This window comes from Strongylocentrotus purpuratus, unplaced genomic scaffold, assembly GCF_000002235.5.
Source record: "Strongylocentrotus purpuratus isolate Spur 01 unplaced genomic scaffold, Spur_5.0 spur5_scaffold_2, whole genome shotgun sequence".
Taxonomy (NCBI): Eukaryota; Metazoa; Echinodermata; class Echinoidea; order Camarodonta; family Strongylocentrotidae; genus Strongylocentrotus; species Strongylocentrotus purpuratus.
In genome coordinates this window covers 13,625,450-13,650,093 of record NW_022145605.1, presented here as the reverse complement: position 1 = coordinate 13,650,093, position 24,644 = coordinate 13,625,450, and the positions used below count along the sequence as shown (strand labels likewise).

Here is a 24,644-nt window from a genome sequence, read left to right as displayed (position 1 = left end):
CTCTTTTTCTACATGTATCTCAAACTGATGCTTTAACGGTACAATTTCAAATCTATTGCATACTCTTTTCCCTTCCTCCTGTCCTCTTTTCTCTTTTTGTATCAATTAAAAAGAGAAATCTATCCATCCTCTTTTTTTCTGCAGGTCTCCAGGAGGTCACATCAAGAGTTTGAACTTTATACACAACATACATCTACAGCTGTATCTTCAGTATTAAGATCATTCCGGAGGGGAAAAGAAAGGAAAAATGGAGAAAAGGGGGAAAAAGGAGGAAACAACATACAGCTCTCATTACGACTTTGTTGGAAACATATGTATCAAAGATGAGCTAATTTACAGCATGTACTTCCCTGATTCATATTTTGAACACATCTTGCATTTATTGTGGCAGTCTCAGAAGAAATCACTTACTCCAGTGATATGGTTTCGAGTGTTGATTTTTCAACTCAAAGGTAACACAAATGATATCAAGGTACTTGATAGTCATCTTTGACTGACCACAGCCTCATTTTGCTATTCTAAATATTATTTGCAAATGCAGTAGTGTGACATTTTTTATAATTTGCCTTATTATCTTTTTAATGAAATTTAAAGTGGAATTGATTAGTTGATCGCCTTTTTAATTCATCTCAGGGTAAGAGTGCTATGTGTTAATAATCTATAGGTGTCACCGTGTGGTTCTATTCAAGACTATAAGAGATACCAAAATAAAGAATATTTTGGATTTCCTTAAACAGAACAAATAATTAAACCTTGAATAAATTCACTAATTTAAAACTGCAATTACCATGGAGGACCTTTTTCATCCTGTCTAATCCTTTTAATCTTTATCTTCCTCTGTTTATTACCACCAAAAACAATATTTTGAGAACGAATTCCTTTCTTGAATCTTGAAGACTGAGATTGCGAGAGGAATTCCTGCCTAGTGTCAAGGTAAGTCCCATGATGCGGTTGCGACAAAGTAAGGCCAGCTGTGTGCTATACAACAATAGATACGTTCACACGACAGTTTATCAAATTTAAGTTTAGGTCGTGGCCTTAAACTTCAAAGTTTTTCTTGTAGTTAGGGACAACCATGCAGATGCACTCATGGTTACAGAAAGTTTGGTAAGTAAACTCAAAGTTACAAACCACAGGTGATCCTAAAGCGGGACTGCACTACTTGTAGCTACTTACGCCCTCTATTTAGCCAACAATGCCTAAGCGGTACAAGTTGGTAAAAAATCTCACCTCCCTGGTGTGATAACTATGAGTATAGGGGGGAGGGGTCCTCACATCAGCTTTTAAGTTGTAGTTAAAATGACTGCTTGTCCGACTTGTAGATGAATACTTCAGGGTTTTTTCTGTCCAATGTGAACCCTCCATTGTGGATTGTTGTATATAAGTTCAAGGTTTTGCAAACTAAAAGTTAAAATTGCGTGTGAACATAGCTATCAGCAACGGTGCCATCGGCTCTAGCTTGGCCAGTGTATGTGCGTGTGTGTGTGTGTGACAACCCATCCTGCCAATTGCTTCCTGACTCGACCCACGAGAGCTTAACACCTTCATTTCCCTTCCAACATCCACTCAGCCTTTGTCATGATGACACCCATTCATGATACCTTGGGTGCATGACAAGATACACATCATGCAATCAATTACTTAAGGTCGAGTCTCAGGGGGGACATCAATTGTTTGTATACGTTGAGCGCTATACAACAAGGAGGATAAAGTAAACCGTTCAAATGTGTACTTTAAAGCCCCACTGTACTACTTGTAGCTACTTGCTCCCTCTATATAGAAAAACAATGCTTAATCGTTGACCATTGGTCCCCATGATCCTCTTTTTCTTCTGTTAATTGAGAGCTGAGTTGATGAGATAGCCACCTGTCAGTGACCACCCTGGGTGGTCTAATCTCTCTTAGCCAAACTAGTACTTTATAGCCAGAGTAGAGTTTGGGTGATCCTCTGAAAACCTTTTATCAAGTTTCTTTCAACAATTTCAAGCCATTGTACATTGTTTATAAGTTTTGCCTCTTTGAAGAAGAAAAAAATTACATCCCGGGCTGTGATGTAAATTAGCATGTGTGAAACAGAAATGCACAGCTGTCATGTTTGTAATTACACGATCCCCAGAGGGAATAACAGCTACGATATGTTTCGGCATGTCAGAATGGCAATTGGAGCATAGAATTGGAATTTCATTCTGATGTATACTTTAGAATATATTGAAAGTTATGGACAGAATGTCGAAATTTTGGGCACATGTATATCTTGCAATACATGTGGAACAATTGAGACTATGATGATCTACAATTTTCATTTTTAGCTTGTTTTGCTACTTATACTAATATAACTTTAAAGTTAATCAAGCAGATTGAGGACAAATCAGCAATCCATATGAATGTTTTGAAAGTTTTAAACTTTGAAACTCATTTGAACAGCACATAGAGAATAGTCTCTTTCTCTAAGCTTGTCCACTGTCCCACAGACTGCCAAGTCTCATTGAGGCATAGCAGACAAATTGAGTGGTTTTAATAAAATGCAAACATCCTCTCCAATCACATTCAATAGATTCAATTCTCAGTCCCACATGTGAAAGTTTTATGTCATCCTCTTTCCTTTCATTATCTGTCTCGCCCCGCAAGTAATTGGATGTTGCTGGCATTTCCAAGCCATTTCTATCACTATAATGACTCATATTTCCTCAATGAAATGGGATACATTCTCCTATTAGGATTAGGATTAGGAAAAAAAGTGACAAAGAACAGGCCTTTTTGTGAAATCTGAAATGTTGGATTTGTAGAATCTATGGAAAATCATTAAGTTAACATTAATTCTACCGGGTAGGTTTATGGTAATTTGAATTTCGTACTAATGGATTTCGCACTAATGGATTTTATATTTGACTACATGTAGATACTGTAGCTGTAGACTCCATGGAACAATTCACTGATTAAGCGTGCTTTAATTAATTAGTGGTTTAGGCAGCTGCCAAATTCATATCATATTAAAGACAATGAAAATTGATTTCCAAGCAAACATTGGTCAGGTCATGTTTTTTGAATTTCCAGAAAACTCATGAGTAGATTAGTTCCAACACGATTCCTGTTTTAAAAAAAAAAATCATACAAATTAAATCACGACCATTAACCTTGCCGAGAAACCCACAAATATACAGCCAGCTGTTTGAGAAATATCATGAATTTCTATTCTTTTGAAGAAGTGAAAGTAAAACTCCATCGGTTGAAATTCTGAGAAGAACAGCTGGTCTGATTTTGTTCTGCTGCGTTAGAGAAGAGTCTAATGAAATACAGCTCCCACAAATCAGTCAGCTTTGTGTACCGCAAGTCCCTTCAGAGAATTTACTTGTCCATGCCACTTAACTCTGATTCTACTAACAGCACTGTTCAAGCATGAGAGGGCAGCAAACCATCAGCCTATCCCCCCTTTAACAGATCTTCTCTTTCCTCTCCAGTAGACATTCTTTTTCCTTCCGTTTCGAGTCTGAGATATCTAAAACTTTCTGATATCGTACACTAAACTGTCAATCCATGTTAAGCTACAGTCCCATATACGTCCCGGACCGTCCCGGACCATCCCGGACCCCATCCGGGGTGATCCGGGATTCGGTCCGTGTTGACACCGTGTTGGCACCGGGGTGGTCCTGGATGGTCCTGGATGGTCCTGGATGGTCCTGGATGGTCCTGGGCGGTCCGGGAGTCGACCCCGGATGTTTTTGACGGTCAAAAACTGCCGGGGTGGTCCGGGACGGTCCGGGACAATAGTTTGATCCGGGGTGATCCGTGTAGCCACCGTGCTGGGTCCGGGGTCATCCGTAGTGGCGCCGGGGCGGTCCGTGTTGATCCGTGGCAGTCCGGGAGTGAGTTATTGACCGCCCAGGACCATCCAGGACCATCCAGGACCACCCCGGTGCCAACACGGTGTCAACACGGACCGAATCCCGGATCACCCCGGATGGGGTCCGGGATGGTCCGGGACGGTCCGGGACATATATGGGACTGTAGCTTAAAAGCATCACACTTTTTTTTAACAAAACATCCCGGACCATCCCGGATCACCCCAGACCATGGTCCGGGATGGTCCGGAGTGGTCCGTGCTCGTCCGTGCTGATCCGGCTTTATATGGGACTGGGGCTTTAGAAGCTGGTGAGCTATGGCATTATATTGATAATGGAACAACCGATAGGCGTATCATTTGGAGCATGACCTACATGTACATTAAATGTACAGTGATGAACAAATACATTAACTGGCAGTATGCCTCAAGATAAAATGAATGTGAACATTACAATTCTTACATTTTATTTTTAATTTATACACCAAATGTGGCCCAATTTAGATCTGAAAATGACACAAAAAGTACAAAAATAAAAACATCTCAGAGTCTTATACCTCATATACAAAAAGGAAAGATATTTTTCATTTCCCGGGAATACAAAATGAAAGCTTTGAGAAATCAGAAATTCAGGAAGAAGAAATGAATTTCGGAAAGGGTTATCAGTGGTAAAAACTCTGTAGTAATTTATTTATAATTATATATGATTCTAGATTGGAACCAAAGCATGATTGCAAACTCTTATGGGGCATTGCAAGAAAGTTGCGATTGATTGCAAGTTGCAATTGATATTTGCAATCGATGGTAACTCAACTTTTTTGCAACGCCCCACTAGTCTCCTAAATTTCCTAGGATTTTGGTAGGTTTAAAGTTTTAACAATTAAATTAAGTTAAAATCCACATGCATAATTGCCTGTTGTTATAATGGATGAATAAATGACTAAAGGCTTCCAAGAATTACCACAAATATCAGAATAATCCATAAACTATTGTATTCTAGTTTGTGGAATCCTGGTTAAAAACAAGGTTTAGGTGAACAAGAGAATTTATACCAAATTCACCACAGTATTGTGCAAGCAGTGAAGTCAGGATAGATGTATACTGCCATCTATGGCCAATACATTACAGTTTTATATCTTTTCTACTTTTTTTTAATGCTGAAAATAATGTTTGACAAAATCACACAGCACATGTCCCAGTAGACCCACAAGAAAAGGAAAACAAATCTGGTTTGAGTAATCTCCTGACAGCAACTTGAGCAAGGGTTGCAGAAAAAGTTGGGTTCTGAATCTGGCCATGCAATTACAGTACATACTGTAGTCGAAGAAGCTGTCTGGAAGCAACTGGAAACGATTGATTATGTTCATGTACATGTATTACATGAAAAATAATTTATGTATTGTTCAGGAATAATCACTATGAAAACTAGTTGACTCAATATTGCTCAAGATCACACGCACCGTACACAGAAATGATTGGTCCAAACTTTTCAGTCTCTACTTTCCAGAAATACAAATGTGGGGGCATTCTATGAGCAATATCCATTTTAGGAGACATTTCTTCCACGATTAAAACAAAGTCTAAACTGACATAATCAGAAAGCTCACGACATATTTGTCAGCTACCAGAACTCAACCTTCTCTTTCACTTGTTCCAGTGATAAATTTTTAGCAAATCCCAAGGATTCAAATTGAAGCTTACAATAGTAGATGTACATGCAACCTGAAAAGTGAATCTTCCCATCTGGCTAGCTTGCTAGAATTGGGTTTCCCACCTTAAACTTGTCAAAATGAACCTGGGCCCCATTTCACAAAACTTGTCATCAGTGACAAATGACAGGTTTTGTTATACCGGTACGCTAGTGAAATTCTTGCTTTTGATTGGTTATCAGCAGATTGTCACTCATTTTTGTCATTTGTCATTGAAAAAAGGGCTTTGTGAATGGAGCCCAGTTCACTACCAATTTTGTTCATGAATTTAAGCTACCGACTACTGAGTTCTCTCTTTCCCATATGACTTAATACATCCGTGATTTGGTTCCAGTATTCAATGGATTAACCGTTTACAGAAAACAGTCATCACCAAATAAGTTGTTGAAAAAAGACAGAATATGAGAAACAGGTTTTCAGAGGAAAATCAGACAACCGAAGAATAAAATTAGCATTGAATGGAGACATGAGGCTATGGTGTCATTCATCAATTGTGGTGTATGATTGTAATAATATCCTAACTTTTCCATTGGTTTGTGCCTTTGGCCAAGATAAATTGAGCCTGGATAACATGGTATTGTATGTATCCACCAATATTAATTAAATCAGGCGCCAGTGCACTTTCGCTAGAGGCATGCTTCGTTCCTTCACATGCAAGATTTGTGTGAAGTTAATGCCCATTGAGTGGGAATGAGAAAAACCAATGAAAGTGGCGCACTTGGCGTTTGACAGGCTGTGTGAAAGCACACTTGTCACTAGCCCAAAATATAATCCAAAATATAAATGTTCATGTTTCCTCTCTTTAACCTGCTTAGGCATGTTCTCTGCTGGACCAATGTCTGCTAATACACCCCAAAACTACTGACAAGGCCTATTAATATTCTCATCTTCATCATATTTAAGGTACAAACTACCAAGTTGTACTGAAATGTTGGTTGATTTTTATATTTTATGTGTGTACCTACAGTATGCTGTCTTGCTGAGTCAGTGAGTGTGCGTCAGTTAATTATGTGTGAAGTGCGTCGCCCGTTTAAAGCACGACATGATTTACGTATTGGCATTGTCAGCTTTGCGCTCTTTATTAAGTGAGCCTTGAGTGAGCCCTCTCTCAATTAAATTCAGAGATCTCTCTCACTTAAATTTGAAGCCGCTCGAGCGGCTCAACCAAAGGGAGAGCATAAACTAATTGCACAGCGCTCAATGCGGAAAGTTCAGCGCTAGTGTAGTTCCATATCCATTTTTTTTTGCAGTTTAATATCCATTCTTAGCAAAGGAATTTTAGCCCAATTTTTAACTCATTTTAATCATAATCATATATTGCATTTTCCACCTGAATTTGGATCACAATCGACATCTGGAAACCTTCGTTTAGGGCTTAGATGTCGACGTCGTCGCTCAGTACCGTCTCAACACTGTAGTCATGCACCTCAAACTAAAGCTATCCGTACAAAATTATGCAGACTTCTCGTATGGTTTATGGTATCGCGCATAAGAGAAGTCTGCATAATTTTGGACTGATAGCTTCAGTTTGAGGTGCAGGACTACAGCGTAGAGATGGTACTGAGCGACGATGTCGACTTCGAAGCCCTAAACGAAGGTTTCCCGATGTCGGATGTGATCCAAATTCAGGTGGAAAATGCAATATATGATTACGATTTAAATTAGTTAAAAATTGGGCTAAAATTCATTTGTTAAGAATGGATATTAAACTGCTAAAAAAATGGATACGGAACTAAACTACAAACTAGCGCCGAAAGTTCTAGAGTAAAGGAGCCCGTTTTCGGCCACTTAAGACAAAATCCTATTTTTAGGACTCTTTACTTCCTATTTATTATCATTTCTTGTTCAAATCATGAAGCAAATATTATTATTATTTAAACAAAAAAAGAATCCCAGAAAAAAATCACGAATTGCCATGACAATATTCATTTCAATTTTCACTGTTTTGGAGCCGGTTATCGGCCGAGCGTTTCAGTTTACGGCCGCATGTACAAAGTCAATAGGAAGCGCTCGCGCGCGCCGTGCGTTTCCGCGCTGATGTACAGCACAAGCGGGCGGAGCAGGTATCCCACGCCTGAGCTCCCTGGTGCTCGCCTGGCCGAAGACAGGCACAGCGGTGATCGGAAGTTGGAATCTGAATTAGACAGAGATATCGTGTGTGCGTCGCGGTGTGCGGCTGCATTGATTTAATACATGCGATGAGATACTTTTGAGCTTGCGACCAGCACAAAATCGGGCTCTAAATCTGAAAAATACTTGAAATAAAGCTCATTTTATGGTACCCATATTTCTTACAGACACGCGTAAGATACTCGATTTTTCAGATTCGGGTAGCGGGACCGGCGATTACATCGCTAAAATGTGATATTTTAGGATATATTTTTCATTGCAAATGTGGTTCTTCAGTGACACTGGCATGGTATGGTATGTGTGGGATATGTGTTACGCTATTATGCGATGTATTTTAGAGTGATTTTACCTTGCATCCAACCAATCGGCCGAAAACGGGAGCTGGCCGATTACGGGCTCCTTTAGTACTCTACATGCTGAATAATCATCCTAGATTTCTAGATTCTACTCAAGTTTTTCACTTTAGATCTGAATCAAATGTATGTTATGGTATGGTACTCTTTAATCCAATGATATCTTGCAGTAATCACATTTACATCAAGAGTCAGAAAAATCAACGGGACAGTAATAAATTGAACTTCATAGTTTCCCTTTAAACGTTGATTTGAACTGACACAGATAGCGATATGTGGGGACACGTTATGTCAAAAACAATACCCACCACTATGTCTGACAATGACTGGTCGATTCTCGGATTTATCCCCGGCATTTTCCGCTCTATTTTTTCCACCTGCACCGAATCCACTGGTTTCCTTTCACTGTCGGAATCATCTTCGGAGTCACTCTCCAGGAGAAATACTTCTTCCTTGTCATCTTGGCTTTCTAAGTCGCTGTCGTTCACAGGAGACACAACATCGTCTCGGGATTTCGTCTCCTGGTCCGCCATGATTACAATCAATCAAAATTCTAATTCCGCGAACATGCGCGAGGCGCGAGCGATCGAGAGCAAAGATCGGCGCTCGCTGCATGCCCGATCGAGCTAGCTATAGCAAGCTCGCGAATTTCTAAAAAGGTTAAAAAAAATTCACCTAATTGATAGGAAATTTAATTGCAGATGAAAGCATTCCTACATGTATAATAATAAGATCTACTTTTGTTGGTTTTATATGATTTCCTTTGGGTTATGGTTCATTTTTTTAATATCCTTGGTGAGTCAGATTTGACATGCAATGCAAAAAACTTTCGACCAATCACCGTGTGATCTTTTTTTGAAAGTTTTTGTCAAATACAAGTGCGTCAGGAGGCAGGGGAGGATCCAGGATTTTGCAGGGGGGGGGGGGCGTGAAATGTACGAAATTGCGAGCACGAAGCCTTTACGGCGTGGGGTACGGGAACATTTTGAACCTTAAAATGCTCTGTGGTACATTCTGCATTTCTGAATGCTATTATGTTTATATCTCTCTATATTTTTAACTTGTTTGTAAATTGAACATTTTCATCCTGCGAGCTGCTTGTTTGATGTGATTTTTCAATAAACCAAACCAAATACCAAACACAAAATATATATTTCTTAGCTTTTTCCCTGCAATTTTGGATCCGTCCCTGAGAGGTGAAGGGGTAAAATGGGGTACGGTCTTATGGTAGTGTTTGAAAACTATTACATTCCAAGATCCATGGAGATGTACAATTAAATATAATTTGAAAGTTCGAGTGAAAACAGATCATTATTGACGATAACAATTGGAGAAAACTGATCTGATCGATTCCTTAATTCTCTCAACTATATTATTACAATTTAATTACATTTTAGGTGAATGTAAATCGTTACATAATTATAGCAATGAATGAAAAGTTTTTTTTTTTTTTTTTAAAGCCTGTCGTATGTCTTATTTTCATGGAAAACGGTTGGGAAAATTAAAAATGGTTGGGAGAATTAACTGTTAAAGGATGTCGCACAGTGACGCCTTCAAAGAAAACCATGAATATCTTTGTGGTTTGAGAATTGTTTGCATGTTAGTAGAGTAGAAGCCTAGAAGAAATATAATAAGTAACATTTCATACAATTTTTTTTCATAAACCTTCAACAATGTTACCGAGTCACTTTAAAGGGGATGGCTAGGACGGCGGACCGATGCCCCCTTCTGATGCCCACATTTTTAAAATTTTAAATTCTTTAATATTTATTTTTTTTAAGGGGGGGGGGAGATTTGGTAAATGATAAGAAAAAATAGGGGGACCAAAGTGACATCGTTTTCTTTTTAATGAATATGGGGTAAGGAGACAGCGCACTAAGAAGGGGAATGAGGAGAAGAAAGAAACTATTTATGAAAAGGGGGGAAAGAAAAGAACAAGATGAAAAGGAGGAAAGAAGAATGGAGATGGAGAGAGAGACAGAGATTATAGAGAAAGACTGACAGAGAGAGAGAAAATAGAGTGATAGCATAACCACCAAACTATATTGTTACAATATGCTACGTTTTAATAATTTATAAAAACCCGCTTTACGTTATGGAAAAGTATAAATTTGAGTTAAAAGATAGATGATGTCTATTAAAATACTCTACTGTTTCGCTTCAGTATCTGCCTCATATACTGCCATGAGAGGCTCTGGTTAAAACTATATCGGCCGAAGGTAACCTGCAATAGTGCTATTTTGCTGAGGTGCATAGCCCCGAAGTAAAATAGCACTATACACCAGTTTACAGTTGTATCAGTGCGCATGCGCAGACAGAGGTCAAAGGTTATTGGCCCAAAAATTGGGGCCAATAACCTCTGACCTCTGGTATTTATGCGTAAATTAAGATTGCGCCCATGCAAATGATGATATGCGCGCACAACGCAGCGCGCAGGCAGTGATATCATCATAATTTGCATGGGCGCAATCTTAATTTACGCATAAATACATGACCTCTAGGTCATTGGCCTTGTTTAAAATGGCGCACACAACTGTAAACTGGTGTATTGCACTCACCGAGGGACCATTATAGTTTTAATTTAATCCAGAGACTCGAATAAAGGCATATTTGTTTTAAATAGTTCATTCATATATTCATTGTTCTTGGATCTTGGATTCTTTTCCTCCTAAATACTCCGAAGAAGAGTTTTGACTGGAGGTGATGGAGGGTGGACGATTACATTTTGGAAGATGTTTAAAGATTTTGCTGTAAAAGTTAAAGAATTCAAACTTACCCGCTGTAGCCATTCATGTCGCCTTGTCATTTCGTGCTTGAACAGTCCAAAAAGTTCAAATTAAACAATAATCATCTGGTAAGTTCCAATCTTCAGCAGTTAAAAGATAAATATTCCAACAATATAACACTTAACAGTATTAACATTAAAAATTCCAAATTGGTTTCAACAGTTTCATAAATCCTTCACACTTACACATGCGCACACTCATAAGTTGCGCATAACATGTCTGCGCGAAGGGTCAAATCACGCGGCCGACATTACCCAACCGTAAATAAATAGTCAAAGGAAAATGGGAACTTGTCGAAGGAAAAGGGGCACGTGTGAAAATAAAAGGGGCACTTATCAGAGGTGAAAAGGGGAAGGGGCACTTTTACAAATTAATAGGGGCACTTTTCAAAGTAAAAGTGGCACTATTCCTATGTTAAAAGGGGCACTTCTTACAAAATTAAAGGGGCACTTTTCTTATGTAAAAAGGGGCACTTTTCGGGTGCATTTTGCCCCCTCTGCCCCCCCCCCCCCCTCTGTGTGTGACACACTTGTAACCAATCAGTGATTATATGAATGACGTATATAACGCTTACCAATCAGTCGGCACATTCCATATTTTTCTTTTTTGAATAATTACCGCCCCATTTCAATATTACCTATCGTGAGTAAAATTATAGAAAGGGCCGTCCACCAACAACTCAGTGAATTCTTGGACGTGAATCAATTATTACACCCTAATCATTCTGGATTTAGACCTAAACATTCAACAGCTACTGCCCTTGCAAAACTTGTAAATCATTGGTCGTTGAATATTGATAACAAAGAAATTTCTGGAGTTGCCTTCATAGATCTTCGTAAGGCTTTTGATACTGTTGACCATGAGCTACTTCTACATAAACTAGCTTGTATAGGTTGTAGTAATATAGACTATTTATGGTTCAAATCATATTTAGGGGATCGACAACAAGTGACCCAATTCAAAGGAGCCAAGTCGCATCCATCAACCATTAAATTAGGTGTGCCACAAGGTTCAATTCTTGGTCCCCTTTTATTTTCAATATATGTTAATAGTCTACCTGAATGTACTCCTGAAGGTATCACAAATATGTATGCTGACGATACGACACTTACCGTCAGTGCAAATGATGCAACTGTTGTGGAAAAAAAAATTCACTGTTGCGTTAAACAGAGTCATGGCATGGATTAACGAAAATCGTCTTGTTCTTAACACTCAAAAAACTTGTGTCATGTTAATAGGCTCTCCTGCTAATCTCAAGAAAATTGAATCTTTCAACATTTCATTAAACGGCAATTTGATCAAAAGAGTTCAATTCACCAAATGCTTAGGACTTTTAATAGATGAAGAATTAAAATGGTCTAAACAAATCGAAAACATAAGTAAACTTACCCAGAAAAACATTAGCATGATAAAGAGAGCAAAGAGTTTTTTGCCTCAAAAATCCTTAACGTTACTTTATAACAGTCTAGTGTTGCCACGATTAGATTACTGCTCTGTTGAATGGTCGAACCGATTTCATTCTCATACAACTAAGCTGCAAAAAATTCAAAAGAGGGCCGCAATAATAATATTGAACAAGACATATGACACACCGTCGGCTGATTTGTTCACAAGTCTTAAATGGATGACAAGCGGTTTGAGTTAAGTCACGTTATGATGATATATAAATGCGTTCATAACTTAGCACCCCGGCCCCCCACTCAGTGTTATTTAGGGTACGCATATGCTCGTACCCTATTTTTGAAAGCACCCCCTATCTGAGGAGTGCCAACATTTCCGAACCCCCCTTTCGCGGGCTTTTCGCGGGCTTTTCCTGCCTTGGAGACCCCCCTAAATCAGGAAAAATGCTCATTTTACCCCCCTAAATTCGGAATAATTTCTCAGGTGTCCAAAGAGATGAGAGAAAAAAAGAAAAACACCCCCTTTTTAAAGATATCTCCAGGTGAAAAGTCAAATACACCCCTTTTTTTACAATTCTCGGGCCGGACTTTGTCGCACGAAAAGTACCCCTTTACCGGACATTTTGGCAACACGCATGCGGTCATTCCGACCTTTGAGTGGGGGGGCCGGGCTTAGCACCTTCTTACCTTCAGGTAGGCTTAATCAATCCTAATGATGTACATGAGCATCATACAAGGCAAATAGACAGTGGATGTTTACGTGTGCCTAGATTTCACACTGATTGTTATAAGTGTAGCCCAATTGTTTCTTCCATATTTGAATGGAATAAGCTAGATAATTCATTGAGAACGGCTTCCTCTGTCAATTCATTTAAGAGATTGTTTAATCAAAGTTTGTAATTTGCGAATGGCTCAGCCGTACATACACTACGTGCATGTTCTGTAATATTTATATGACTTCTTCACATAATTGAGACTTAATTAATATTTTCCTATTGGCATTACTGTTTACTAGGTTAATGATTATGTTTATTTTGCAAACGAGTATTATTTTTGTAACTGTTATGTATAAATGTTATAAACGATGTAAATATGTTCATTCAGGGCCCCATGGAAGACCACTACTTGTTGGTGAATGAGCTACCCTGTCAAAAGATTAGAAATAAATAAATAAATAAATAAATAAATAAATAAATAAATAAACATCATAAAACATCACCCCTAATAAACTGACTCGTTTTCTCGGGGCAATTGTGCTCTCTGGTGTGAACACGTGGGGGGGGGGGGGGGTATCTCACTGAGCGGCGAATGCTTGAACGGTTGCGATTTTGGATTCGCCAATTTTCTGACGAATGTTGGCGACTATCAGGGTTCGCCTCTGCGACATTTAGCGACTTTTAGCGATGTTTTACGACAATTAGCAACAAAGTTGAGCGAATGTTGGCGAAAGTGTTTGCGAAAGGCAGTTGGCGACTACTAGCGACTGTAAGCAAATGTTAGCGACAGTCTTTGCGAAGATGAGCAACTATTTGCCAATCCTATTTTGTAATGGTTGGGACCTTATATGCTAGCAAACAGAGTTGACAAAATCTCCGTTTCGTTGACGATCAGCCATGCACAAAGAAGACGCCGAAAGACTTGATGCATGGCTGGTCGTCAACGACATGGAGTTAAGTCTTTTGTCAACGCTGTTTGTTGCTACGGCAGGCAGCTAGTGAAAACGAATTCGATTGAGATGTCATAATTATGAAAGGGCAGATAATGAACTTTCTAGAAATGTAATATTCTCTTTGAAATTCAGATACCGCCCGCCAAATGACTTTTTGGTAACCTCTCTTCAAATTGTTTTAATCACTCATGCGTGAAATATGCATCATATGAGTTGCATCAAACGAAAGAGGGGATCTAAGCTTTACAAATATGTGTCAATTATTAAATATAATTGTGATTGAGGTATAATATAATGGAACATCGATGATTCTCGGTTTCTTTTTTTCTGGGACGCACTGTACATATAAACATGGACCTCTCTTTTAGGTTAATGATACAATGAATTTTCCTTCTTTAGAATTCCTTTTAATAACGGGAAATTAAAATATCAATGTGCACAATGGCCGAGCACTGCGAGCGATGAACCGATTTGATACTCCAAACCCCTGATGTCATCATTCAGGATCGAGGACATCAGTTATTCGAATTTATTCGATCAATTTAAAGTCTTTTTTACTATTCGTTTTCTCTCAATGATGCGAATGTCAATGACCGAAGGGAGGGCATCAATTCCCTTCTCATCTGGACAAACAAAACGAACATTGATTTTCATACGCCACAATAATCACAAGGAAGCTAAAAAATACAACATGCCATGGTGAGTGCATTGACATTCAATATACTTTATTCAATAAACAATGCAGAGAACGCAGAGTCGAATTCATTTGAATGTATGGTTCATGATTATGCTTGATTTTCACATGATCTATAAAACAGTAACACGACTGCCCCTCCATATTTTGCAGATTGTTCCTCCATCAACGTATGTACTCATCATGTTCCTATGATGTACCAATCGTGTACTCCCCTTTGGCCCTTTCCCCCAAGTCTTGGCCCTCCTGGCTAACTCATTCATGCACCCCCACCCCAGTCCCCCTCGAGCTCCATGTTTTGCTAGGTAGTAAAAGCTTTTGTAAAGGCACCACTGTAATGTGGACGACATCCATTACGCCGACGCGACATTCTTTGATTCATCTGTCGATTTCTGTGTGGCCTTTGGTTGGCTTGGTTTCCTGCTGCTCTTGGTCCGGCTCTGCTGGGCTTCTAGCCTCTGCAGTCTGCGGGTGACCTTCCTCTTAACCTGCTCCAAAGTGAGAGGTTGATCGCTTGTATTCAGTACCTCGGCAGAGGAAGAACACTCGACCGTGTCCACCTCATCTCTGTTGAAATAAAAAGAAATAAAATTGATCATGTTATCAGATTAAACATTGGCGTAGAATGATCCCGGCGGCCACTGAGGGGCCTCTGGAATCATGGGGGGGGGGGGGGGGGGGGGGAGGGCACCGGCCCGATACCTGGAAAATTAAACACATTTAAAAGGCCATATAGGTGAGAGGGGAGGGCACCGGATGGGGCTCTATCGTCTTAATTTCCCGTCATTTTCCCATTCTCTTATCTCGTTATCACCTTTTTCGTTCCTTTCAATTGGGGCCACACCACTGAAATTAAGAGTCCATTTCATGGATAAAGAAGTTTTTCAGGTTATACTTTCCCAACTTCCCAAACTAGAAGATACGCTCGGGGGGGGGGGGGGGGGGGGTTAGATGTAGTTGTTAAGTATTATTAGAATTGACAAATTAACTTTGTTGTGCCTGGTCGGGATATCCAGGGAGGGGGCGGATCCTGGTTGGTCTGTTATCTATATGTTGCTGAAATGACATGATATTCCGGGGTAATTTTCTCACTTTTTTGTAAATCATTCTTGTTTATGATACCGGATTTTGTTTGCCCCCCAAAAGATTTTGCTCATTACGCCACTGCCTGCTGTGTTCACTTACATATCTTTAAGGCCAAGTTCTATCATTGTCGACAATCTATTATTATGGTATTCGTTGTTATTCTTTGTTGAGTACAGGGAATCGGATGTGAATTTACAGAAATAATTATGATCCATGCATGTACCTGATTGTAGGTGGGTTAATGGTGACCTCAACAGTCTGAACGGGTTCACGCCTCGGCATGATCACACTCCCAGCAGCCTTAGGACCATCTTGATTACCACCCGGTTTATCGTCAGGTTTAGGCATGGTGGATATCTGTGAAATCAAAGCGAAAGTATAAACCGTATATGCCTAGAAGTATACAAACATAGATTTTTTAGAAATTCTTTTCAATATCTTTTCACGTCGAGATGTTTTAATACTAATACCTAAACTTCTTTTTCTTTCTATCATCGTTTAATGTAGACCCACAGAAGTTGAGGTTTTCCACATCATTATACGAGCTGTGAAGTTCCCCTGATATTGCCTTTTACTGTTTGCTGATTTAATTGTCCTACTACCGATGCGCACTTCTGTTGCTTCGGTTGCACATAATTTAATCATATAAGTACTATTTTTGTTTAAAAAAATAAGTAAAGTAAAGTCTATCAACTGAATGGACCACACTAGAATTATGACATGTAATTTGAAATCTTGTATGACAATCCCACAGTCTGTAGCATACGATTTGTCTTATTTTCGAAATTCTTAATATTGTAATGATTAAAATAAAAATAAATCAACATGCCTTATGTTCTCTGCATTTTTCGATTAGCAGCAAATGATTCATAGTCTGTTCAATCAGACCCAGATAGGCCATGGCATCGAACGCTGTTATGCCGTCTCGGCTTCCTAGCCGACTGGCGACTTGCGATTGGTCGCAGCCCAGTTTTCGGACAATGCTCGCAACTGCAGACATCAGGTGGTGAAGGCGCTTACGAACTTTCTTGACGTTCCCTTCCAGACCGTTAGCCGTCTTGGTGACAGAATTAGCCTTCTCCTGACCCAAAAGGAAATTGATATAAAAATGCAAGTAATATGACTGAGTTGATAGAAAAACCGTAAGCATACATTTCTTAGTACGTGAAAATTCGTTTGAAATAATGACAAATCTACAAAATGCCATAATCATGATTGTATTGGGGGATCGGCCATAATCATGATGCGATAAAAGCCAGTTGAGTAAGGGGAGTGGGTCTTCTTTTCATGTTGCATTTTCCATGTCCCTTTCTTTCTCTCTCTTTCCGATTCGATTGGAAGAGGGGAGGGGTCACGGTGTTAGCAACGTTACTGTGTCTCACTACTCGATATAATACAGTCAAACCTGTCTATAGCGACCACCCAAGAGAAACACAAAAAGTGGTCTTTGTAGACAGGTTCCTTTAGTACAGTCATGATTCAATGAGAAACCATTTTCAAGGGAAACAAAAAATGTGGCCTTTGTAGACAGGTGGTCTTTGTAGACAGGTGGTCACTAAAGCAGGTTTGACTGTATGAACATATTCTTGTTTAGCGTTTTTACTCACTCACAAAAAAGACCTATAAGACCCTAAAGCCAAAATTTGTCACCTCACCTCCAATCGCTTCACCATGTTGAGCCTTTCTCCCACCAACGTCATACCGTGGCTCTTAAATTTCTTCCTAAAATTCTCGGTGTTCTTGATCTGCTCTTGAAGAAGCTCGATGTCGTCGTTGACTTCGTTGATGTAATTGAAGAGAGCGAAATTGAGTCCCTCTCGGTAGATGAATTGACGGACGAGTTTGTCGAGGTCTGCTTCGCCCGTAGCCGCTCGGAGCCGAATAAAAGACAGCTCCAGGGTGCATATATTCGCCTCGTCTGGGTCAACATGCCCATGCGCTGGGGAGACAAAAGGAACATTATTAGACGTAAGTCTTAAGGTTTATTGTTTTAAAAGACTTCTTATTAATAATGAAAACTCTTTTTACCTCGGCACATCATTAGAGATAGAAGTAGATGGAATTTGTTCGCCAACTGCAGCGTATTTAAATGGGGACAGAAACTGGCAGTGGAACTTGAAGAAGGTGAAAACACCACAAAATAGAGAGGATAAATTAAGGGAATAAGAAGAAAACAATTTTCTCAAATTTAAACTCTAATTCGGGGATAAATGTAGAGGAATAGTGGTTTTAAAACAGTTTCCAAATGCTCCGGCGCTGCGCTCCCTCATAAATTTTCCTTCAGGATCTTGTAATTTTTCTTTATATTCATTATAAAATGATAGTTAATCCTTAGTTTTACAAATGAGTTTAACATTCGAAAAATAGCATGTTTGTACCAGTAATCAAAATATGGTTGGTGGTATACAAAATATTTGTAATTATAACAATTTTGTCTATTTTTCCCTTGTGTGTAATTGGATTTTTACAGACGTGTATCAATCAATCAGATTATGATTATTTACGTCTGAGGACCGACCTTTAACGTCACCATCCGAAGACGTTCCTAAACGTATTCATCTTTTAAAAAGAAACCACAAGAGCATGTTCGTTACAGAATGACTATCTTACTCTGTTTTCTTCTTTGAAGCTCTTTATTCGTAGCCTTGAGATGTTCAGCCCTATCCTGGGCCTTGACGTTCTTGAACGCTTTCAGCTTCTTCTCATGATCCACAATTCTCTGAAGAGATTTGATCTCGACGTTGAATATATTCTGTTCCTTTTCGTTCCTCTCACGGAGAGCATCCATTTTGTTTTGAGCTTCGTCTCTGCATGGACGTTTCCAAACGAAGAGAAATTGATTAAGACGTGATCAGCATTGGACCAAGACTTTAACTATTTAAAATCGGGCATTAAGGGCTTCGCTTGTGTTTGATGTTCGAAGTTGCATCTTATTCAACACAAATCCTAATAAACTATAGAAATCGCAAGTTAAATTCGTTATTTCTAGTTATACATAATATTATAGTGATTTTGTATCTATCGCTCAGTGCATATTTTCTTCCTATAAAAATACTTTTTTTCGTGGCCATCGAACGCTCTTAATTAAGCTACGATTGCGATTAGAAATTGAGAAGTAAATTTTCATATGATTTTAGACATGAGAGTACATAAATTGATGTTTCACTGTACTGAGATCAAATCAGTCATTTCAAACATTTTTAATTTTTACTGAAGCCTTTTTTTTTTTAAATAGTTGCGTTGACGTTTCATTGCAGCGAATTTTACCTTTTTTCTTATTGTGTAAAATTTTTTACCAAAGCTTTTTTCAATATACCAGTACTCTTTTGGAGTTTCCCAGGTCTGAATAATTAATTGCTCGACGCTCTGGAGAGCGTTTCTTGAAACAATTAGTAGGTGGTTTTCACCGACTAATATCATGTTCACCGACAATTCTTTTGTCACCGACTATTTTTCAGGCCTGTAATTGGTCAAATTTAGTCAGCGCTGACTAAATTGTTGGTGAACATGATATTAGTCGGACTAATTGTTTCATGATTGTTTCATTACTACGGACTACGGATGAAGGTGTTTCTGATGTTACCCTGAATCGTATGCCGAGGTAGATTGCTGGATGATGTCATTCATCTCGACCTTGAGGTCACTCTGTTCAGAGCACATCTTCCGGTAGAGACCGTCGTAGGACCTCCCTTCCCGTTTCAGCTCCTCGATCCTGTCTCGTAGATCGCTGTTCTTACGGAGCGCCTTGTTGAAGGTAACTGTGGACTAATTTATACAAAGTCTGTTGAGTCTCACCATGCAATCACTAACTATTATTACTCAGAAACTCGCCAATTATCTGTACACAGCAATCTATCTGATTGTCTTTCATTCTTTGCTATTAAAGATATTTCTGTCCAGCCACATGCAGAGAAAAAACAAACTCCAGTGAAACGGAGTCAAGCTACTTAGCAAATTTTTCGGTGCATATTATTTTGTAAGATATCAACTTTAAAGACTTTCTCCTCTTACTTAAATTATCTTTTTCTCGTGGCAATTCCTATTCGTTCAACAATGTGCTTGCTAAATAACGGGCATATTAACAATTTGCAGATTTATATTCCCCCCCCCGAGATAAAGCGTCTGATCTACGTTATAGACGAGACCCCGATCCTATTATCCAGCTTCCATCTCCTTCAAGCGAGCAGGGAATTATCCTGATTCACCTGACCTGGGTCTAGAGTGGGAAATGCATATTGATGCCTTGCCAAGGGAAATTTGTATGCGGCTAGCTAGCTTACCCGGTAGAGTCTGTTTTCCATAACTCTGGTTCGCTTGGGAGCATTAAGCTGGTAACGAATCATCTCAGATCGGCCTTTAGTCTCCATATGGTACTTCCTCTGGGCTCCTTCAAAGATCCGTGCCTAACCGACATAGCAACAGAATAGCACTTAATGTACATGTACTTACTTATTCCTTTTAAAATGCTTTTATTCGTAAATTCATTCGCAGCCTGTGAATCGAAGAGCAGAATTTCTTTCTTTTAAAAGAAATTAGGCCTGGCTATTATCACAGACGTAATGTCAAAGCAAAGATACATGTGGTAAGCATGATTATGGTATAGTTATTCAGTAAGAATAGTATAATAACGTCAATTTTAAAAACGTGTCTTACTCGATTGATGAAAATTTGATATAAATAAAATACATGGAAGATGTATTTGATAAGTTTCACGAATTTGGTAATAAGAACAGATTAACGAATAAATCTATTTTTTAGCATATGGGATAACAATAAATTGGTATAAGAAATAACTCTCATTTTATATATCTTCGGGTAGTTCAGGATTTTTGATAAAGTTTTGCAGGCTACATAATATAGAGAAAAAAAAGGAAGAACCACAATTTCCCAAGCCCCCAAAAATCATTATTCTAGAACTTTGCCTACATACCTGTTTATCTAACATACGAATCTCTTCCTTCTCACTGAGACAGAGCGTTTTATACTCGATGTAGTTCTGTAACAGTGTCTTCATGAGCCCTTCGTCAATACCATCCTTGCCACACACTTTAGTGCTGGTAGCGAGACGTAGGTCCATGTCCATTTCTGATCGTTCATCCTTTAATGATTTGATGTGACCACTTTTGTACATGACAAAGAAGAAGAAAAAAAATATTTTGTCCATTTCTGATCGTTCATCCTTTAATGATTTGATGTGACCACTTTTGTACATGACAAAGAAGAAAAAAAAAAATATTTACAGGCAGTTTATCCAGGGGTGACGTCTCTTGCCCCCTACCCCATCTCCTTGACGCTGTCCCTTAATGATTATTAGTTCATTAGACAATAGACTAGACCCCCCCCCCCTTTTTTGGGGGGGGGGGGGCGATACAGTCTTACAATTCATAATCTAATGAGAGATACAAAGCATAACAAAGGAGATCCTTTGCACCACTCTCTGTTTCTTTCTCTGTCTCTTTCTCCGTCTCTTTCTATCTTTCTGTCTTTTTCTCTCTCTCAATATAATGATGTGATGTGAGTCATGTAACCTTAGTCCTTAGTTCACTATCTCAAGCAATGGGTAAGAATCGAAAATCTGATACGAACCTAAAATTACTAAGAGTCGAAATTTTGTATGGAATGGTTGGGTGAAATTATGAAAATATTGACAAAAGATCGGCAAGTTTTGCAGTCTTTTGCGTCCTTTCCGAAAAAATATGATTTTTTTTTTTTAAAGTTGCACCAATAGTAAAGATCTTTGCCGTCCATTTGGTAATACTAGGCCTTGATCTAATTATAATAGACAAGATTCGTGTAAAATATGAGAAATCATTGATCGAATATCACATTTCCTAATATTTTTAAATATCTCCGCGAACTTTGGTCACCCCATTCATAGGTCTAGACCTAGTGGTGTCAGGTGCCAAAAAATAGTTTTAAAATAAAGATGGTAACAACAAATTTATCTTTTTCTTTTCTTTTTCTTTTTTATTTAGTGCTCATACTACACCACCCCCCCCCCCCCACATCGTATCTAACTATGATGAATGTAATCACTAACTTTTGTTTCCGGATGATGTTTTGCGACTCCTCAAGATATGACCTTTTTTGGCCCTTGAGGATGCGATATTCCCGGTGCAGTTTACCCAGCTCCTGCTCGGCCAATACGTAATCCGCCTCAGCATCTCCGTTCATGCTTGGAGTTTCCACTCGACGGCGGTTCATTGATGCAACTGCCGCCATCTTTGCAAATTAATTTAAACGCTGATGATTTTCCCTTTATTTTGCAGATTATTTTCTCAGCATGATTTCGAAAGGTTCATTGATCATTTTTCGCACTCAAATGATCACACTGAAAATTAAGCGCAGTGGGCATTGTTTTTCTGCGCGTAGCTAGTCCACACAAAGAAAGGCGCGCCTTATCACACTGCGCAGTGATATTGTTACGCTGACGCTTACATACGATCTGCAGCTGGAGCCCCAACAAATTTGATGGCGAAATTTCACGTTAATTGTATCATAATGTGAAAGAGGATGTCATTTAAAACACATTTCTGCAAGCATTTTAAAAATAAATGTGTTTGAAGACGAATATTGATAAAAGAATACATAATTTGGGTTTTCTGTTATATACCCAGAAAACCTAAATTTTGTATTCTTTCATCAATATCTTCCTCCAAGTACATTCCCTGACATGCCGCCCATCACAGTTGACGTTGAAGGTGTCAAAAAACTTCTTCTCAATATAAACACAGCCAAAGCAATTGGACCAGACCAAATCCAGAATCAAGCTTTAAAGATCGCAGCAGAGGAGATTGCTCCCATACTACAGTTTATATTTCAGCAGTCATTGGACACCGGAGATCTCCCCCTAGATTGGAGAAAGGCGAATATCACCCCGCTGTTTAAGAAGGGTGCTACTACTGACCCTGCAAACTACCGCCCCATTTCCTTGACGTGCACATGCTGTAAGTTATTAGAGCACATCATAGACAGTAACCTGATGCGACACTTGGCCAAGCATAACATCCTGGCTGGAAATCAACATGCCTTCAGGAAACACAGGTCGTGTGAATCTCAGCTCATCCTTACAACAAATGACCTTGCCAAGAACTTAGACAAAAATATCACCACAGACATGGCAGTGCTTGATTTTTCAAAGGCTTTTGATGTCATCCCGCACCAGCGTCTCCTCATGAAATTAGACTATTATGGTATTCGAGCAAATAATAAGAGATGGATATCTAGTTTCCTGACAAAGAGACTGCAACGTGTCTGTGTAAATGGTCAATGTTCCGAGTGGTTACCAGTCCTCAGTGGCACTCCACAGGGCACAGTATTAGGCCCTCACCTTTTTCTACTCCACATCAATGACATTCATGAAAAGGTTACCAGTACAACACGACTTTTTGCTGATGATTGTTTACTTTACCGTCCCATTAAAACTGCTGAAGATGAGAAAGCTCTTCAACAAGACCTAGATACTATGGTCCAGTGGTCCAAGACTTGGGGCATGCATTTCAATCCCTCTAAATGCAAAACGATGCGTGTTTCCAGAAAGAGAACACCGGGTACTAAATCCTACAAAATCCTTGATGTTACCCTGGAGGAAACGAACCAGACCCTATACCTTGGCATCAATATCCAGAAAGACCTACGCTGGAATAGCCAGACTCATTACACAACCGGCAAAGCCTCAAGGGTCCTTAACTTCCTAAGGCGCAACTTCCATCACTGCTCATCTAATATTAAAGAAAAGTTGTATCTTACTCTTGTTCGTCCACACCTTGACTACGCCACTGCAGCATGGGACCCTTATACAGCCAAAAACATCTATGCTGTCGAGAAAGTTCAACGTCAGGCTGCACGTTTTGTCACCAATAATTACGGATGGGACACCAGTGTTACCAAGCTACTCAACCAACTCAACTGGGGATCTCTTAAAGACAGAAGGGAAGCACACCGCCTTACCTGCCTCTTCAAAATGATCAAGGGACAACTCGACATCGACTACCAATCTCACACCAACCCTAAGCCAGACAGACGTAGACGAGGACACTCCAACCAATTTGAAATTCGCCACACCAACTCGGACGTCTATGCCAACTCATATTTCCCAAGGACTGTAAAGACATGGAATAACCTACAACAAGCAACCATCGACCAAACCTCCCCGCTCTCATTTAAAAATGCAGTTACTAAAGAACTTTTTTCCAAAGTGTAATCTTCCACCCTCCACCACCTCCAGTCAAAACTCTTCTTCGGAGTATTTAGGAGGAAAATAAATCCAAGATCCAAGAATATTTCTATTTGTCTTCAAACACATTTTTTTTTTTTTTTTGGGGGGGGGGGGGGGGGGAGGATTCATTGCAGAAGAACACTTTAGTGGGGCTCATGGTCGAATATTTGTATACGAACAGGAGCAATGAAAATGGACCTACACCTTACTCCAAACTTCTGATTAGTCCAACGATATATCCAGAGAATTCAGTAAGATAAAAAGGGAGGTAGGGAAAGAGAGAGGGAGAGAGAGGGAGAGAGAGAAGAGAGAGAGAGAGAGAGAGAGAGAGAGAGAGGGGAAGAGAGGAAGGGAGAGAGATGGATAGAGAGAGAAAGAGAGGGGGAGATAGAGATAGAGAGATGAAGAGAAATAGAGAGAGAGAGGAAGAGAGAGAGAGAGAGGGTAAGGAAGAGAAAGATAAAGAAAAGTATAGTGCAGCAGACTTTAGAGTGTTTCATCATCTTTATCCTTTTTTGTCTCTTCAATGATTTTAATAAGATGACACATTTAAAAATATTGTTAGTTTGTTGGTTTATTGTCAAATTCTAAGTATTTTAAGTGAGTTTTACCGGCGCTTACGTAATATGCTCTCTTTCTGAAAAGGCATATCTCTCTGCAAAAATGCTCACCTTTGAATCCCACTCTCCGTATTCCTCTCTCATTTGCACATTTACCTTTTTATCTTTTTTTTTGCAAAGTCAATCCAGAGCACGATCAAAT

The 24,644-nt window shown here is 39.3% G+C and overlaps 3 protein-coding genes across 5 annotated transcripts in view; all 3 read right to left on the bottom strand.

Annotated features, from left to right (window-relative positions):
* LOC115918242 (nuclear cap-binding protein subunit 3-like) overlaps nt 1-8,577 on the bottom strand; it is a 66,975-nt gene extending 58,398 nt beyond the window's left edge. For all 3 annotated transcript variants that reach the window (XM_030991723.1, XM_030991724.1, XM_030991725.1), the window contains exon 1: nt 8,338-8,577. In XM_030991723.1, the coding sequence (XP_030847583.1) occupies nt 8,338-8,562 (225 nt within the window). In that variant the 5' untranslated portion in view covers nt 8,563-8,577. The remainder of the gene's footprint in view (nt 1-8,337) is intronic.
* Nucleotides 8,578-14,762: 6,185 nt separating this feature from the next.
* Nucleotides 14,763-16,017, bottom strand: LOC115926377. Its single transcript, XM_030991039.1, has 2 exons — nt 15,888-16,017; nt 14,763-15,145 (listed from the first exon to the last, which is right to left on the bottom strand). Exons 1-2 carry the CDS (start codon nt 16,010-16,012, stop codon nt 14,932-14,934), a joined length of 339 nt encoding a protein of 112 aa, XP_030846899.1. The 5' UTR covers nt 16,013-16,017; the 3' UTR covers nt 14,763-14,931.
* A 467-nt stretch (nt 16,018-16,484) lies between these two features.
* Nucleotides 16,485-21,969, bottom strand: LOC589813 (coiled-coil domain-containing protein 63-like). Its single transcript, XM_030991058.1, has 7 exons — nt 21,705-21,969; nt 20,595-20,865; nt 19,945-20,067; nt 19,248-19,429; nt 18,275-18,471; nt 17,320-17,603; nt 16,485-16,745 (listed from the first exon to the last, which is right to left on the bottom strand). The coding sequence occupies exons 1-7, from the start codon at nt 21,884-21,886 to the stop codon at nt 16,485-16,487; spliced, it is 1,500 nt and encodes a 499-aa protein (XP_030846918.1). The 5' UTR covers nt 21,887-21,969.
* Between the last annotated feature and the right edge of the window lie 2,675 nt (nt 21,970-24,644).